Source organism: Adiantum capillus-veneris, chromosome 17 (assembly GCF_014529385.1).
Source record: "Adiantum capillus-veneris isolate H3 chromosome 17, ASM1452938v2, whole genome shotgun sequence".
NCBI lineage: Eukaryota > Viridiplantae > Streptophyta > Polypodiopsida > Polypodiales > Pteridaceae > Adiantum > Adiantum capillus-veneris.
The window spans coordinates 76868158-76886345 of record NC_140947.1 but is presented as its reverse complement, the minus strand read 5'-3'; the positions used below and the strand labels follow the sequence as shown (position 1 = coordinate 76886345).

The following is an 18188-nucleotide window of genomic DNA, read 5'->3' as shown; positions in this document are numbered from 1 at the left end:
TCAGAAGTCTGGAAAGAATCCACAAGTAGAAGTTCGGTAGTTGTGCCACATCTTTAAACGGGGGGGATGTTAAGTGCGCACTTCACTTGCGCTACGTGGACATGCTTCTGCTACAGTCTAGCATGAGTCTTAGCTTAGGACCTAGCCTGGCCTCTCAAGAACCAACAAAACCTAGCACCTGGTGACGATCACCATCACCATCACCATCACCATCACCATGGTTTTCTAAATCAGCCATCAGGGTTTTCAGCAGCAGCAGCGTTTTTTGCTTCCCTCGGCATCCTGCCGGAGTACCACAGCAAATCAGCCTTAACCTCGTCGCGGTCGCCCTTTCCATCGCGGCCAAGACAACGTTTTCAGCTTTCAGCCATAGCCTTGTCGTCGTCGTCATCACAGTACCCTAGCACCTGGCTCTTGCGTAGCTCAACATAGGGATCTTCAGTACCCGCAGTACCCCGTAGAACCCCTTAGTACCTCATCGTCGATGCCATCGTCGTCGACATAGAACCCATCAGTACCCGCAGTACCCCGTAGAACCCCTTAGTACCTCATCGTTGACGCCATCGTCGTCGACATAGAGCCCATCAGTACCTTGTCGTCGTCGTCATCATCATCGTCGTCGACATAGAACCCCTCAGTACCTCGTCGCCGTCGACATATAACCCATCAGTACATCGTCGTCATCGTCGTCGACATAGAACCCATCAGTACCTCGTCGTCGTCATCATCATCGTCAACATAGAACCCATGAGTACCTCGTCGTCGTCGTCGTCGTCGTCGTCGTCATTGTCATTGACACAGAACCCATCAGTACCTCGTCGTCGTCGTCGTCATCGTTGACACAGAACCCATCAGTACCTCAGTACCCGCACTACCCCTTAGTATCTCTGTACCCGCAATACCCCTTGCATTTAGTGTGCTTCGAACAGATCAATGGAAGAGGATGGTTAGAGCCATTTCTGAGGTTGGCCCCACAAAGTCATGGACTGGCTTGGATTACAACAAGATGTGTACAAGTAGGCCAAATGAGCAGAAAGCAGTCATTGACAGAGTAGTCATCCCAGTAAAAGCAAGGTGGCAGACTTTTGGGTGTTCTATCATTTATGATGGATGGAGTGATGTACGTAGGCGCCACATCATCAACATTCCAGTCTCATCTTGCCTTGGTATGTATTTTTTGAGAGCCGTGGATGTTGGAAAGGCAGGTGAGAAGATCACTGTAGAGTTCATCTACAAACATATTCGTCAGGCCATTCTTGAGGTGGGAAAGGAGAATGTGGTGCAGGTAAAGTCAATCTCCCCTTCTCTTCTCCTTGAGTTTTTTGTTCAATCTTTGCTATTTCAAGAGGACGACGTCTTGTTATCTACGAGTCTACATTAATTACAATGTACATTGTTTGGCTACTTGTTTGCAGGTTGTTACAGATAATGCTAGCAATTGCAAGGCCATGGATGAGATGGTATAGAGGGATTTCCCTCGCATTATGTGGACTCCATGTGCCGCCCATTGCCTAGACTTATTAATGGAGGATATAGGAAAATTGCCCTGGGTTTAGCCTATTGTGTCTGAGGCAACGAGGATTACCACTTTTTTCTGCAAGAAGCACCAAGCTCTCGCCATCTTCAGGAGCCACAATACATTGGATATGGTGCGGCCCTCGAAGACCAGGTTTTCATACATGTACCTTGTTCTTCAGAGACTGTACAGGTTGAGGGACCCACTTTTGTAGACGGTTGTGGATCCAAAGTGACGTCTAATACGCCATGCAAGACAGGAGCCTACCAAGGCCAGAGGAAGGTTCTAGATGAAGCCTTCTAGATAGAGGTGCATAGCTTTGGCGTGGCTCTTCAACCACTGTTTGTTCTCTTACGCGTGACAGATATGGAGGGATCTACCCTTGGTCTAGTATTTCACCTTTTCACACAGATGAGAGGACACATTGAGACGTGCAAGACACTACCTCTGGAGCAGTAAGAATCATTAGGTTGCTTAACTTGCTTTGTTTTTGAATGATGGGCAATCTGCCAATCTCAGATTCAATGATTGTTCTTTTTGAACTTGCAGATAGAACGACATTCTGGCTATTGTAGATAGTCGATGGCAGTATATGCGTCGTCCCGTTCATGGGATGGCGGCTATACTCCATTCCTTCTACAAGAAGCCCGAGCTTTTTGGAGACATGTCCTTGCTGACCCTTCGTTCGGAGTACTCAATCTCATGTTCAACGAGGATGAGCAGCTGGTCATAGATGGGGAGGTGTCGACTTCATGAACAACTTGGGGCCTACTTTCATGAGGAGTGTTGTAGTGAGACCCGAGGCTACCAAGCTTTCCCTCAGTTGGTGGCAAAACTAATAACTATGGAAGACAAGGTCTTCTACAACTCTGCAAGCTAGCTCTACGTATTCTCTCAGGTACTCAAGTTGTAACATGTTTATGAGTTGTGCCTAAAATGTTGACCTTGTGCACTTTTGTCCTCTAAAGATTTGTACCTCTTGTACATTGCCATCAGGATTGTTTAGCTGGTGTTTGTGAGCACAATTGGAGTGCATATTCCTTGGTGCACACAAAGATCAGGAACAAATTGAGCACGACCCAGAGAGAGAAGCTGGTGTACAGTTGAGCGAACATGAGGCTAGTGTGCTCTTTCCATGCTTTGGGAAATCCCAAGCAGGTTTGAACTTTGCTCCATGCTACAATATACTAAAGGCTTGTGGATAGACTAGGTTGAGTTACTCGAAGTATCTTTAAATCTTTATGGAATTTTGTCAATGTTGGTGCAGGTGGATCCTACGGAGGTGAAGATGGTTCCAGACCCTATAGTAGAGACATAGATACTCGTATCAGAGACGAGCAGGAGGAGATACTGCGAGAGCTTCATAGAGAGTTGGAGAGTGTGGATAGGCGAGTCACCAGGTCACGCGCTCAGGCTTTGAGCATCCCTCTCCAGCAAGAGCCTGCAGGTCTTGAGAGGGGACATCGAGAGAGCATTTGGATTGGGAAGCTTCCAGTACGCAGGCCTCGCATTCAAGCAAACCCGATTGTTCGTCTCGTTTATACTTCAGAGGAGGGTGATCCACATGAGGATGATGCGGGCACACTACGGGACCCAAGATTTACAGGGCCAGAATATGATGATGAGGGCAATGTCCTCACAGAGGGAGAGATGTCCTCATCATCATCTTCATCGTCCTCTGATGATGATGACCTTTGAGTGCAGTGTGCGGTTTGTAGTATTTGCTAGTTATTAGAGTCAGGACTTAGACTTCAGTCTCGGATTATCATGATTCATTATGTATTTATTTTGATGCTCTTAGTTTTATGTGACCATGACAACAGACATTTGATACTATTTGGTTGTAGACATTGGTTAGCTAAGCTCAGCTTTGTTTTTGACATTTGTAATGGTCTATTGTTGATTTGCTATTCTTTATTTGAAGTCTTGGCGAATCCATATATATATATGTGTGTGTGTGTGTGTGTGTATGAGTCTTTCCATTGTGTTCCTATTGAGCACATAGAGGGTAATTTTAGAAACTCTAAAGAGTTTTATGAATCAGCGTGGCCTCGAGAGTTGTTTCGGATGAGAACTTTGCATACCTTTTTCCCTAAAGGTTTCAACTTGGAAGGAAAGTCTTCTTTATGTAAAAATAAGACAATTTACCATAAGAAACCTATGCTTTGGTGAAGGCATCCCAAATCCGAGTTAGTTCTCCCTTCAAGTCAGTCTAAAAGAACTTGGATTTCTAAAGGTTCTTGTTCAGATCCACCTTCTATCCTTGAAATCAATCCACTTGTCTTGCACAACACTATTTCTAGTAGATTACAAGGTCTCCCTCCTCTGGAATTGAGAGTGATGGCGTGTCTAACCATAGGGTTTTTGCATATAGGGATTTCAAACGGAGATTGATTCACCTATCTAGAACCATGGAGTTGGGTTCTTTTTCTTATAAATTATCTGAGAGGTATAATATAAGGATCCTCTTTAAGCTTTTGTATACCCTTGAGAACTACTCTTATGAAGATTTGGAGCTAAGAGAGTCTCATAGTACTCAACTTCGAGTACAATTAGGCAAATTTCTGAAGTCCAAGTATCTTAGTATGAAAAATCCCTTGGTTGGAAAGAAAGATTTGTTGATAACTATCTCTACCTCCCGTGACTTAGACAAGATTGGATTAAGCTCTATTTTGAGATCTCAAGAAGCTTTGGATGCTCTCCCTCCTTGTGTCAGAAAGGTATGGAACCATCCCGTAGTAGCTTTCAAATATGTGAAAACTTTAGGACAAAAAGCTTTTAACTATAGTGACATCGGACGTAATCTTAAAAAGCAAGAAAGGCTAGCAATCTCAAGTTGTTTGCCCTTGTAGTAAAACGACCTTTTCTTTTTACCTAAATGTAGCTTTGGGTCATGTAGTTACTGTCGATTGTTCTATTCTTCCTTCGGATTCCTTTTAAGACCTTTTCTCAAGAGGTACTAAATATAGACTCTCTTCCTCGAATGACTCTTGCCTTCTCAAAGCCATAGAGAAAGGAATTTCTAGTTTTGTAGTAAAGCTTGAGGAGTCTTTAGGAGTTCAAGGTGTTTTTATCCATTGGAAGTCTGTAGTCCTCAAGATCTTTTCGCATTTTAGGTCAATAAAAGAATCTTTCTATTTTTTCGAGAGTGGTGTTTATTCCCCTGCGCCCACCCGTGAGAGAGTCATGTGCATCATGCAATATGGTTGTCCTGAGAGAGGGCAACACACATAGACGTTGACGAAAATACAACAAACCATCATGAATGAGATAGTTGCTTGGCCCTTGGGAAGCAAGAGCCTGCAACCATTGCTTACTAAACTCGGAATCCGCATATTGGTCAGAGTTACCCGGAACGCGGAACGAGAACGGCGACGGGCCTCCCTGTGGAACGAGGGAACCGGAAGGGGTTCGGAACGGGAGGCTAAAAAAACATCCAAATAATGTTATTTTTAGCGTTATGTGTTTGAATACAAGTAATACTAGAGTCCTTTGACTCTAATACCCACAAAAAACACGATTCGAAGACCATTCAACCTTATTATGACTTGATTGGGATGTGCGGTGCCCATAGTACATAGTACATACACAACATTGAACAAACACAATGCCCATACACAATTGTCAATAACATACGTAATTACAGATTAGAGCTCTCAAATAATTGCAAGAGTAGAAGTCAGAGATAACACTTTTCGCTTCATTCTGGCTAACAAGGCCCGCCAAGGCGCTACAAAAAAACCAACGGTGACACATACCATAATGAGAGTTGAGACTACAAGGGGGCCAAACCAGTGACCACAATACCAAAATACTGAAGGTGACAAATGCCATAAAGATGCTAGTAGCTATAAATGTCAAACAGGGCAAGGCTCAAGCAGCCATACAAAAAGGTAAAGATAATGGAAGTCCTAAAGTCGCAACTCTCGAGCCTCAAGACTCAAGAGTCACTAGCCTGAGAGGCCTCCCAATTCGTAGTAGCCGGCTGTAAATCATGCACATCCTCCCATTTCTCATCATCGAGCTCTAGGCCCGGCTCGATCTCAGCCACGGATGAAGTACCTGGTGCTGGTGGATGTGCATCTCCACCTGCCTGAGGAGCCTCTTGCTCCATCTCCCACTGTGTAAAAGGATCTGTCTGTTTGTCTGTACTCTTGCAAAGCATTTTCAAATTTGCGCTGACAAAGACAAGATCATTAGCCTTCTCCACTCCAAGCCGATTCCTCTTCTTGGAAGCAATGTGGGCTAAAGGTACTCCACAATTGCTCCTAGCATGAGGTACTAACTGATTGGTTGAGAATACGGATTGCCAATCTCTGCAGCTCAGGGCCATCATAGCCATAGTCCTCCCACCATAGCATTGAACCTATCTTCCTGCGATCAATTTGAGCATTTGGACTGCCAAATGATCCTCGCATCTCTCTGTACTGTCTCAACTGATCTCTGACAATGCGTCGCCCATCTCTATCTCGAACCATCTTGTTTAATATCTCTGTAAATTGGTTCATGACTTCTCTATCTATCTCTTGCCGTGCACCTTGGAACTCTGGATCCACCATGTACGTTGCCCCGTGTAACGGAGAGGTATATGAATTCCACCTCGAGCTGCAAAGCGCATGGATCTCCTCATATCGCTCTACTTTCGGCTGAAGCTGTGCAAGCTGCTCGATCATGCGGTCCATTGCCTCATAAATTTTGCCAATGCAAGGATCCATGCCATCCAAAACTCGAAGCAAATGAACCACCGGTTTTACCTGTGCGTCTAGACTCTTGAGCTCCTTCTAAAACTCAAGATCCTCTGCCTTATCCTCGCACAAAATCCCTGCAACTGTCTTTGCAATGCCAAAAGCTGCCAGCGTAATTAACGGAAATCCGTACAGCTTGCCACGTCATCATCCATCGCAAAACGCGGCATCATCAGCCAGCGTAATTTCGGAAACTTTTGTACAACTGCCACGCCATCAGCTTTGTGTGAGTGTGTGTGTGTGAGTCCTCCTTTATTTTAATCCCTTCATGTCACTGGGGCCCCATCGGACGGGGTCCCCATAAGTTGGTAGGACTTCTTCTTCTTCTGCTACTTGCTCTTCTTAGGGTTTAGGCCCCTCGGCCGGCATCTGTAAGTTGGCTCCTATTCTTTAGGCTTTGACACGTTAGCAGTTTGTGACAATGTGTGCGTGTGGTGTGTTGTGTTTGGGAGCATATGTTAGTACCTAGATCTACACCCACTATTGGGCACTGACGACGTTAGTGGGGATGTCGTCGTATTTAGTCAATACTATGCATGATGAAGCTAATGGTTATATTGTCTTGTGGGTGACTACCATGGGTCTATACCTTGCACTTTTCTTTTAAGGTGAATCTAGGCTTATCCTGGATTCATCTAGGTATATAACTTTTTCAAAAGGATGAGATGGTTGGATAGTGATCTATGTGCATCAATAGTTCTGGATTAGATGAGATGACTAGTTTCATTGTTTTGCATCTGAGTGTTTAGTGTGAACTATGTGAACGTAGATCTGAAATCTTGTGTGGATTAGGATTTGTGTGGATCCATGATTTGTGAATGTATTATACTGTGGAGATGGTCATTGGCGTGTCTGCATGGAAGTGAGAAGTTGTGTAAATTTGGAGGGACGAGATTTAATGCATCAAGACAACCGTGGGAGATCAACATGGTATGGATGTGATGCCTAATTAAGCATAAAGATCAGGGTTCATGTCTAAGATCTTGACGGGGATAGTGATGTGAATGTGACTAAAATTGTTCAGTGCCTCATGTGTTTGTGCTAGTGCATGGTTTGAAGTGGTCAAATGCATGTAAGCATAGAGTCAATGTCTACTGAGCTATTCTTTTGTTTGTTTTGCAGGCGTAATCGAGAGCGATTACTGTTTTTTTAAAGGGGGGGGATATGTCACAAAAGTGATGACGTGGCACTTCATCCTGCTAGCCAAAGACAGTATAGAGAGCAAGTGGAAAAGGTGATGATGTGGCAGCCTGTACAACTGATGACATGGCATTCTGAATTTATGGCGTGAATTACAAGCCTAGTGACACGGTAGATTTTTGGCCGCCCTGTTGTAGCAGTGTGAACCCTGTTATGGGTGCCTCATATTTTAGCAGTGGCTTTGCGGTCAGCACCAACTTTTTGTAATAGTTGCTTTTGGGGCTGAGTGCCTTTAAATATGAGCCTTGGGAGTCCATTCTGTCGAATGCATTGTTGTATATCTGCAAAGTGACTCCTCCGCAGTTGTGCTTTGTGGATTATTTACTTTAAAAGAAATACTGAAAGGGGTGCCAAAGCTTGGGGCCAATGCTTCTCAGAGAGAAACTCCATGACTCTGTGTCTCTTGTGTACTGTGGGGTGTTCTCTCTTTCAAGCAAGTGTTTAAAGTTTCGGTTCTGTTTGTGTGTTGCTGTGAGATTACCGCCTTGTAAGTGCCAAGCGGTTACATTGGTCCTGTGGAGTAGCTGAAACCTGTGAGTGTCACGTGACACATCCCAACCCTATGTGTCCGTGGACAAGCTATACCACAGCAGGGTTCAGTCAGTCAAGTCAGTTAGATTAGCAGTGATCTGGCACTTTTGTGAGTCTATTCGTAGACCGTGCATGCCCAGTCACTTAGCATAGATGCATATCCTCCGGTTGCACACAGCATGATCATCGGAATTCCAATCAGAATCCATTAGCATCAGTTAGGGGAATTTTCCAGTGCATTTAGCCTATTTTCCTATTTATTGGTATTTTCACTTATTATTTTTAAGTGACTTTCCAACAAAAGTAGGTAGGGCAATTTTGCTAAGTTAATATATAAGCAAACCCAAGTTAGCACTTTTTGGCAGAAGAGGTAGCAGGAGCACCTTGCTCAACATGCAACTTCTCAGCAAGACCAACCCTCGCGACTACCTTGGCGTTTTCTCCTCAGAAGACCTAGCGTTTTTGCATCAGATCAGCCTTGGCGATTTGTGCACAGCAGATCAGCCTAGCGTTTTTGCATTTGCAGAACCCCGGCGATAGAAGGACCAATTTCAGCCCCTGGCGTTTTTGGATTTCAGCAGCAAATTAAGACCGACATTATTCACCTAAAGTGTAGCAGATTCAGGCCGTAAAGACCATCAGTTTTCAGCCGTAAGAAACCTCATTTTTCAGCCAAGAAAACGCAGCCAAAACAGTCATTTTCAGCCACCGAAACAGTCCCGAAATTCAGCGATTAGAAGATCTCAGATTTCAGCCATCGTCGTCGTCGTCGTCACCGTCGTCGTCGTCGTCATCGGCATAGACCAAGTTGCATAGTCCATTGCGTACGCATTGTACACCTTTGTGCAATCAAAGAATAGACCACTCTCGCGGACAAGAGTGGGGCCTTCGGAGGAGGGTTTTACAACCTCTCGGGTGTCGTATCTCTTCTCTCTCCTTCTCTTAGTCTCATTCACTTGCACGCACAATCCACTCACTTTGTTCGTGACCACAACACTCTACAAGACGGAAAGCTCTCTCTTCCCCTAAGAACTAAAAGGAACCTTGAGCAATAAAGATCACTAATCTTGAGAAAATACAACATTCATTCCGTTGCACCTAACATTGGTATCCGAGCTTTGGAAGTGTTCTGCATTACTGTCCCTTCCAGGATTCCGGATGCTGTTGGCGATCTCCCTCGATGCCAATAGTTCGGTATCAGTACCTCACTTTGAAAAGGAGGGGATGTCACGTGACACATCCCAACCCTATGTGTCCATGGACAAGCTATACCACGGCAGGGTTCAGTCAGTCAAGTCAGCTAGATTAGCAGTGATTTGGCACTTTTGTGAGTCTATTCGTAGACCGTGCATGCCCAGTCACTTAGCATAGATGCATATCTGCCGGTTGCACACAGCATGATCATCGAAATTCCCATCAGAATCCATTAGCATGAGTTAGGGGAATTTTCCAGTGAATTTAGCCTATTTTCCTATTTATTGGTATTTTCACTTATTATTTTTAAGTGACTTTCCAACAAAAGTAGGTAGGGCAATTTTGCTAAGTTAATATATAAGCAAACCCAAGTTAGCACTTTCTGGCAGAAGAGGCAGCAGGAGCACCTTGCTCAACAGGCAACTTCTCAGCAAGACCAACTCCCGCGACTACTCTGGCGTTTTCTCCAGAGAAGACCTAGTGTTTTTGCATCAGATCAGCCTTGGCGATTTGTGCACAGCAGATCAGCCTAGCGTTTTTGCATTTGCAGAACCCCGGCGATAGAAGGACCAATTTCAGCCCCTGGCGTTTTTGGATTTCAGCAGCAAATTAAGACCGACATTATTCACCTAAAGTGTAGCAGATTCAGGCCGTAAAGACCATCAGTTTTCAGCCGTAAGAAACCTCATTTTTCCGCTAAGAAAACGCAGCCAAAACAGTCATTTTCAGCCACCGAAACAGTCCCGAAATTCAGCGATTAGAAGATCTCAAATTTCAGCCATCGTCACTGTCGTCGTCATCGGCATAGACCAAGTTGCATAGTCCATTGCGTACGCATTGTACACCTTTGTGCAATCAAAGAATAGACCACTCTCGCCGACGAGAGTGGGGCCTTCGGAGGAGGGTTTTACAACCTCTGGGGTGTCGTATCTCTTCTCTCTCCTTCTCTCAGTCTCATTCACTTGCACACACAATCCACTCACTTTGTTCGTGACCACAGCACTCTACAAGACGAAAAGCTCTCTCTTCCCCTAAGAACTAAAAGGAACCTTGAGCAATAAAGATCACTAATCTTGAGAAAATACAACATTCATTCCGTTGCACCTAACATTGGTATCCGAGCTTTGGAAGTGTTCTGCATTACTGTCCCTTCCAGGATTCCGGATGCTGTTGGCGATCTCCCTCGACGCCATACAGTTCGGTACCAGTACCTCACTTTGAAAAGGAGGGGATGTCACGTGACGCATCCCAACCCTATGTGTCCGTGGACAAGCTATACCACAGCAGGGTTCAGTCAGTCAAGTCAGTTAGATTAGCAATGATCTGGCACTTTTGTGAGTCTATTCGTACACCGTGTATGCCCAGTCACTTAGCATAGATGCATATACCCCGGTTGCACACAACATGATCATCGGAATTCCCATCAAAATCCATTAGCATCAGTTAGGGGAATTTTCCAGTGCATTTAGCCTATTTTCCTATTTATTGGTATTTTCACTTATTATTTTTAAGTGACTTTCCAACAAGAGTAGGTAGGGCAATTTTATTAAGTTAATATATAAGCAAACCCAAGTTAGCACTTTCTGGCAGAAGAGGCAGCAGGAGCACCTTGCTCAACAGGCAACTTCTCAGCAAGACCAACCCCCGCGACTACTCTGGCGTTTTCTCCACAGAAGACCTAGCGTTTTTGCATCAGATCAGCCTTGGCGATTTGTGCACAGCAGATCAGCCTAGCGTTTTTGCATTTGCAGAACCCCGGCGACAGAAGGACCAATTTCAGCCCCTGGCGTTTTTGGATTTCAGCAGCAAATTAAGACCGACATTATTCACCTAAAGTGTAGCAGATTCAGGCCGTAAAGACCATCAGTTTTCAGCCCTAAGAAACCTCATTTTCAGCCAACAAAACGCAGCCAAAACAGTCATTTTCAGCCACCAAAACAGTCCCGAAATTCAGCGATTAGAAGATCTCAGATTTCAGCCATCGTTGTCGTCATCGTCATCGTTGTTGTCGTCGTCTTTGTCACCGTCGTCGTCATCGGCATAGACCAAGTTGCATAGTCCATTGCATACGCATTGTACACCTTTGTGCAATCAATTAATAGACCACTCTCGCCGACGAGAGAGGGGCCTTTGGAGGAGGGTTTTACAACCTCTCTGGTGTCGTATCTCTTCTCTCTCCTTCTCTCAGTCTCATTCACTTGCACGCACAATCCACTCACTTTGTTTGTGACCACAACATTCTACAAGAGGGAAAGCTCTCTCTGCCTGTAAGAACTAAAAGCAACCTTAAGCAATAAAGATCACTAATCTTGAGAAAATACAACATTATTTCCGTTGCACCTAACATTGGTATTCGAGCTTTGGAAGTGTTCTGCATTACTGTCCCTTCCAGGATTCCGGATGCTGTTGGCGATCTCCCTCGACGCCATACAGTTCGGTACCAGTACCTCACTTTGAAAAGGAGGGGGTGTCACGTGACACATCCCAACCCTATGTGTCCGTGGACAAGCTATACCACAGCAGGGTTAAGTGAGTCAAGTCAGCTAGATTAGCAGTGATCTGGCACTTTTGTGAGTCTATTTGTAGACCGTGCATGCCCAGTCACTTAGCATAGATGCATATCCTCCGGTTGCACACAGCATGATCATCGGAATTCCCATCAGAATCCATTAGCATCAGTTAGGGGAATTTTCCAGTGCATTTAGCCTATTTTCCTATTTATTGGTATTTTTACTTATTATTTTTAATTGACTTTTAAACAAAATTAGGTAGGGCAATTTTATTAAGTTTACCCAGTTAGCACTTTCTGGCAGAAGAGGCAGCAGGAGCACCGTGCTCAACACGCAACTTCTCAGCAAGACAATTCCCCGCGACTAATCCCCGCGACTACTTTGGCGTTTTCTCCAGAGAAGACCTAGCGTTTTTGCATCATATCAGCCTTGGCGATTTGTGCACAGCAGATCAGCCTAGCGTTTTTGCATTTGTAGAACCCCGGCGATAGAAGGACCAATTTCAGCCCCTGGCGTTTTTGGATTTCAGCAGCAAATTAAGACCGACATTATTCACCTAAAGTGTAGCAGATTCAGGCCGTAAAGACCATCAGTTTTCAGCCGTAAGAAACCTCATTTTTCAGCCAAGAAAAGGCAGCCAAAACAGTCATTTTCAGCCACCGAAACAGTCCCGAAATTCAGCGATTAGAAGATCTCAGATTTTAGGCATCGTCGTCGTCGTCGTCACCGTCGTCGTCGTCGTCATCGGCATAGACCAAGTTGCATAGTCCATTGCGTACGCATTGTACACCTTTGTGCAATCAAAGAATAGACCACTCTCGCCGACGAGAGTGGGGCCTTCGGAGGAGGGTTTTACAACCTCTCGGGTGTCGTATCTCTTCTCTCTCCTTCTCTCAGTCTCATTCACTTGCACGCACAATCCACTCACTTTGTTCGTGACCACAACACTCTACAAGACGGAAAGCTCTCTCTTCCCCTAAGAACTAAAAGGAACCTTGAGCAATAAAGATCACTAATCTTGAGAAAATACAACATTCATTGCGTTGCACTGAACATTGGTATCCGAGCTTTGGAAGTGTTCTGCATTATTGTCCCTTACGGGATTCCAGATGCTGTTGGCGATCTCCCTCGACGCCATACAGTTCGGTACTAGTACCTCACTTTGAAAAGGAGGGGATGTCACGTGACACATCCCAACCCTATGTGTCCGTGGACAAGCTATACCACAGCAGGGTTAAGTGAGTCAAGTCAGTTAGATTAGCAGTGATCTGACACTTTTGTGAGTCTATTCGTAGACTGTGCATGCCCAGTCACTTAGCATAGATGCATATCCTCCGGTTGCACACAGCATGATCATCGGAATTCCCATCAGAATCCATTAGCATGAGTTAGGGGAATTTTCCAGTGCATTTACCCTATTTTTCTATTTATTGGTATTTTCACTTATTATTTTTAAGTGACTTTCCAACAAAAGTAGGTAGGGCAATTTTGCTAAGTTAATATATAAGCAAACCCAAGTTAGCACTTTCTGGCAGAAGAGGTAGCAGGAGCACCTTGCTCAACAGGCAACTTCTCAGCAAGACCAACCCCCGCGACTACTCTGGCGTTTTCTCCAGAGAAGACCTAGCGTTTTTGCATCAGATCAGCCTTGGCGATTTGTGCACAGCAGATCAGCCTAGCGTTTTTGCATTTGCAGAACCCCGGTGATAGAAGGACCAATTTCAGCCCCTGCGTTTTTGGATTTCAGCGGCAAATTAAGACCGACATTATTTACCTAAAGTGTAGCAGATTCAGGCCGTAAAGACCATCAGTTTTCAGCCCTAAGAAACCTCATTTTTCAGCCAAGAAAACGCAGCCAAAACAGTCATTTTCAGCCACCGAAACAGTCCTGAAATTCAGCGATTAGAAGATCTCAGATTTTAGGCATCGTCGTCGTCGTCGTCACCGTCGTCGTCATCAGCATAGACCAAGTTGCATAGTCCATTGCGTACGCATTGTACACCTTTGTGCAATCAAAGAATAGACCACTCTCGCCGACGAGAGTGGGGCCTTCGGAGGAGGGTTTTACAACCTCTCGGGTGTCGTATCTCTTCTCTCTCCTTCTCTCAGTCTCATTCACTTGCACGCACAATCCACTCACTTTGTTCGTGACCACAACACTCTACAAGACGGAAAGCTCTCTCTTCCCCTAAGAACTAAAAGGAACCTTGAGCAATAAAGATCACTAATCTTGAGAAAATACAACATTCATTGCGTTGCACTGAACATTGGTATCCGAGCTTTGGAAGTGTTCTGCATTATTGTCCCTTACGGGATTCCAGATGCTGTTGGCGATCTCCCTCGACGCCATACAGTTCGGTACTAGTACCTCACTTTGAAAAGGAGGGGATGTCACGTGACACATCCCAACCCTATGTGTCCGTGGACAAGCTATACCACAGCAGGGTTCAGTCAGTCAAGTTAGTTAGATTAGCAGTGATCTGGCACTTTTGTGAGTCTATTCGTAGACCGTGTATGCCCAGTCACTTAGCATAGATGCATATCTGCCGGTTGCACACAACATGATCATCGGAATTGCCATCAGAATCCATTAGCATCAGTTAGGGGAATTTTCCATTGCATTTAGCCTATTTTCCTATTTATTGGTATTTTCACTTATTATTTTTAAGTGACTTTCCAACAAAAGTAGGTATGGCAATTTTGCTAAGTTAATATATAAGCAAACCCAAGTTAGCACTTTCTGGCAGAAGAGGTAGCAGGAGCACCTTGCTCAACATGCAACTTCTCAGCAAGACCAACCCCCGCGACTACTCTGGCGTTTTCTCCATAGAAGACCTAGCGTTTTTGCATCAGATCAGCCTTGGCGATTTGTGCACAACAGATCAGCCCCGGCGTCATCACGATACAACAGATCAGCCTAGCGTTTTTGCAGTTGCTGAACCGTGGCGATAGAAGGACCAATTTCAGCGCCTGGCGTTTTTGGATTTCAGCAGCAAATTAAGACCGACATTATTCACCTAAAGTGTAGCAGATTCAGGCCGTAAAGACCATCAGTTTTCAGCCCTAAGAAACCTTATTTTTCAGCCAAGAAAACGCAGCCAAAACAGTCATTTTCAGCCACCGAAACAGTCCCGAAATTCAGCGATTAGAAGATCTCAGATTTCAGCCATCGTCGTCATCATTGTCGTCGTCACCGTCGTCGTCATCGGCATAGACCAAGTTGCATAGTCCATTGCATACGCATTGTGCACCTTTGTGCAATCAAAGAATAGACCACTCTCGCCGACGAGAGTGGGGCCTTCGGAGGAGGGTTTTACAACCTCTCGGGTGTCGTATCTCTTCTCTCTCCTTCTCTCAGTCTCATTCACTTGCACGCACAATCCACTCACTTTGTTCGTGACCACAACACTCTACAAGACGGAAAGCTCTCTCTTCCCCTAAGAACTAAAAGGAACCTTGAGCAATAAAGATCACTAATCTTGAGAAAATACAACATTCATTCCTCTGCACCTAACAGTGAGACAACAGGAGACGTTGGTTGCGGAGGTGGTGGTGTGGAGGTGCTGTAGGAAGCTGTTGCCGATGAAAAATAAGACGGCGAGGAGCTCTTTGTCAACCATCTGTGGCGCCCAGAGTGGTTTGGGGGGGGGGTGGTGGCTAGGTGGTCGCGATCAAACTCATTGACATCAAAGTCTGGTGTCCAGCGCTCTAGTACCAACAACTGGGTGCCTGACAAATAGGAGATCGACTGAGTAGAGGCTCAAAGTAGCGCTCATTATAGCTGGCCAAGAAAATGCTGTCGTTCAACATGATGAGCTCCTATATACTGCCCTTGGAGCCTCCAAGTGTGGACCGATGCCTGTGGCACCTGAGGGAGAGAGGCTCACCATGCAACAAACTAGAGTCTGCTCGATCCTAGCAAGATCCTGTGCGGTCAGATTGTAAGTCCAGGTGAAAGGTGTAGGGGCATCCATTAGGGTGCCTGGTGCTAGTATGGTGGCCGCTCTTGAATAAACCTTACAAGAGGATACTGGATGATGGCGTCCAAATTGTGGACTGGAGGGAACTCCGGAGAAACAGTGACTCTCTCTCTCTCTCTCTCTCTCTCTCTCTCTCTCTAACAAACTTGGGAGGACAGTTTGTTGTGTGGAGCAGTTGCTACCGCCAACCAAAGAGTAGGCACTTACGCAAGCAAATAGGCAGAAATGTTGCGGGAAAAATAGCCATGGGCAGCTCTGGCAAGGTGCGGGATAAGCTCACATAGTCCTTAGTGGAGAGGATAGCTAAAACCACTGGTGCTGGTCTGCGGCTCTGTAACATAACAAATTGGGCAGCGAACTGTGATTGCAGGGGTACAGCAGCACAGTGAGGGAATAGGCTGCGTGCTGGAAATGCAGACGAGGGACAGCTGAGGCATTGCAGCTCGCTGTTGTGCGCCAGCTGTGTGTGCGGCCTCCACGATATCGACAGTACTGGCTGAGCAGTTGCAACGGGTGCCCACATGAGCAGTGGCTATTCACGTACAGCAAAAAGACCTGTCAAAAATTGTGTGAGTTTTGAATTGGCAACTAAGGTTGTGATGAAATTAATTGACAGGGTGGCTGTGCAGGGACCAAAACAGCGAATGTGCAGGTAGCGAGGGCACACAGCAGACATACACATATACTCTCTCTCTCTCTCCCCGTGCCGCATGGTTCACCTCACTCGAATATTCTGACCGTGTGAAGCAAGTAAGATAGGCTGGCTACATAACTATGCCAGCTGTTTGACATTTCTTGTTGTGAACCTGTTGTGAGCGCAGGCGTGTGTGTTTGTGTGTGCTGTTTTGGGGGGGATTTGGGTGGTGGGCCTTATGTTGGATGACTGCAGATGGTCTTGCAAGAGCTCTGCATCTCGACATTGGTTATTCATGAAAAGAGGACACTGGTTACTGGAAAATGTTACCTGTACTAATTGTGTTACAAGTTCATGAATTTGTTGGACAAAGTGAATATTTTCTTCTGTGAGATTGAAAATTTGGTCATCTCCCTTAGTATTGTTGCTGGTCACATTTATCACAAAGAGATTCATTTACTGCTGAGTTTTCTTAATGTTCCTTCAGAAGTTCAAATTCGCATGGACTTTTGCTTCTATGCAATGCAAAATTTGGGAATCAACGATGTAATCTGTTCTTTTTTGAAGGATACACACTGTTTAGAACAAGCTTCAAGTCTGTGGAACCAGTTACGGAAGCTGACTCTGCTGAGACAAAAGAAAAAGAGGAAAAAGCCAAGAATGCAGAGAAAGAGAATGAAGGGGGAAAAGGTGTGGATATAAAGAATGAAGCGCAAGAGCTAGCTGAAAATAAGAAAGCAGAGAATGAAGCGGGAAAAGGTGTGGATACAAAGAATGAAGCGCGAGAGCTAGCTGAAAATAAAGTGTCAGAGGCATCCAAGAATGCAGTGCCAGAATCGCCCAAAGTGATGCCAGCTACTGTTCTCCCACCACAACCGGTTGTGCAAGTCGGAAACAAGTCTAAACCATCAGATGAGGAGCAGCAGGAGCTTTATAAATGGATGCTTGCAGAAAAGAGGAAAATCAAGCCAACCACAAAGGCAGAAAAGGCACAAATTGATGCAGAGAAGGCCATCTTGAAGGAATATCTAAAAGGGAAGAGAACCCTCGATTAGTGAAGTGGTTTTCACTACCCAGAGTTTTTGCTAGTTGCTTGTGCATTTTGTGATTATAAGCAGTCTTTGCAGGATGTTTGATCGAATGCCTTTCCGGGTATTGCGCCACTTGGTAGAAAGGTTGATCCGTAGCGAGCACAGCCTAAGAAATGAATGGTGGCACATGTTAGTGATTTTGATGCTCATCATGTCTTGTGTTGTGCATATGATGCTGTCGCCTCTGTTGTGTATGCTATTTGCTTTTTGGCTGTAGCCATGGTATCATTCAAAGTGATTTCAACTCTTGCTATGACGTGTATGAATTCAACTTTTCAAATGTAATTGGCAAAGCCATACATCGAGACAGTATAGCAGGGACCCTGTTGCTTAACAAAAACTTTTATGGCTCTTGCTGTCCAATTGCTCCCTCTGGTAGGAATGGCGCTAATTTATCATAACCTATTATTATCGTTTTTTTCATTTTATGATCAATTTTGTTGACTTTTTGCGCCGAAAATTGTTGAATTTTTGTATTATCTTATGGCTCCCTGTAGAGGTGCTTTTATTTTGCACCACAAAAAATTCGGTAAGTCATATATTGGTTTTTTCAAACGTGAAACAATGCCAATGCATGTTTTAATTTTATTGGTTTAAGCCATCCAAGTGGCTTTTTTGAAGAGCAATTTCTCTCATTTAAAAGTAATTTGGTGATAGTAAACCACACTTTAGCTCAATCAGATAAATAATGATAATTCAAGGGGCAATGTCTATTTTTGGGGGCTCTTTTGGCAGTATTTACATTGTTAACAGAATGTGCTTCAATCAGATCAGAATCATTAAGCAA

The 18188-nt window shown here is 44.8% G+C and overlaps 1 protein-coding gene and 1 long non-coding RNA gene across 2 annotated transcripts in view; both read left to right on the top strand.

Moving 5' to 3' along the window:
- Nucleotides 1-17752, top strand: part of LOC147437515 (uncharacterized) — a 41703-nt gene extending 23951 nt beyond the window's left edge. Inside the window, exon 3 of the mRNA XM_086487028.1 lies at nt 16878-17752. Within this exon, the coding sequence (XP_086343154.1) occupies nt 16878-17365 (488 nt within the window). The 3' untranslated portion in view covers nt 17366-17752. The remainder of the gene's footprint in view (nt 1-16877) is intronic.
- LOC147437516 (uncharacterized) lies at nt 1921-5193 on the top strand. The gene is made up of 3 exons (XR_015184882.1): nt 1921-2414; nt 2513-2674; nt 2784-5193. It is a non-coding gene; the product is annotated as an uncharacterized LOC147437516 (long non-coding RNA).
- Nucleotides 17753-18188: the final 436 nt, after the last annotated feature.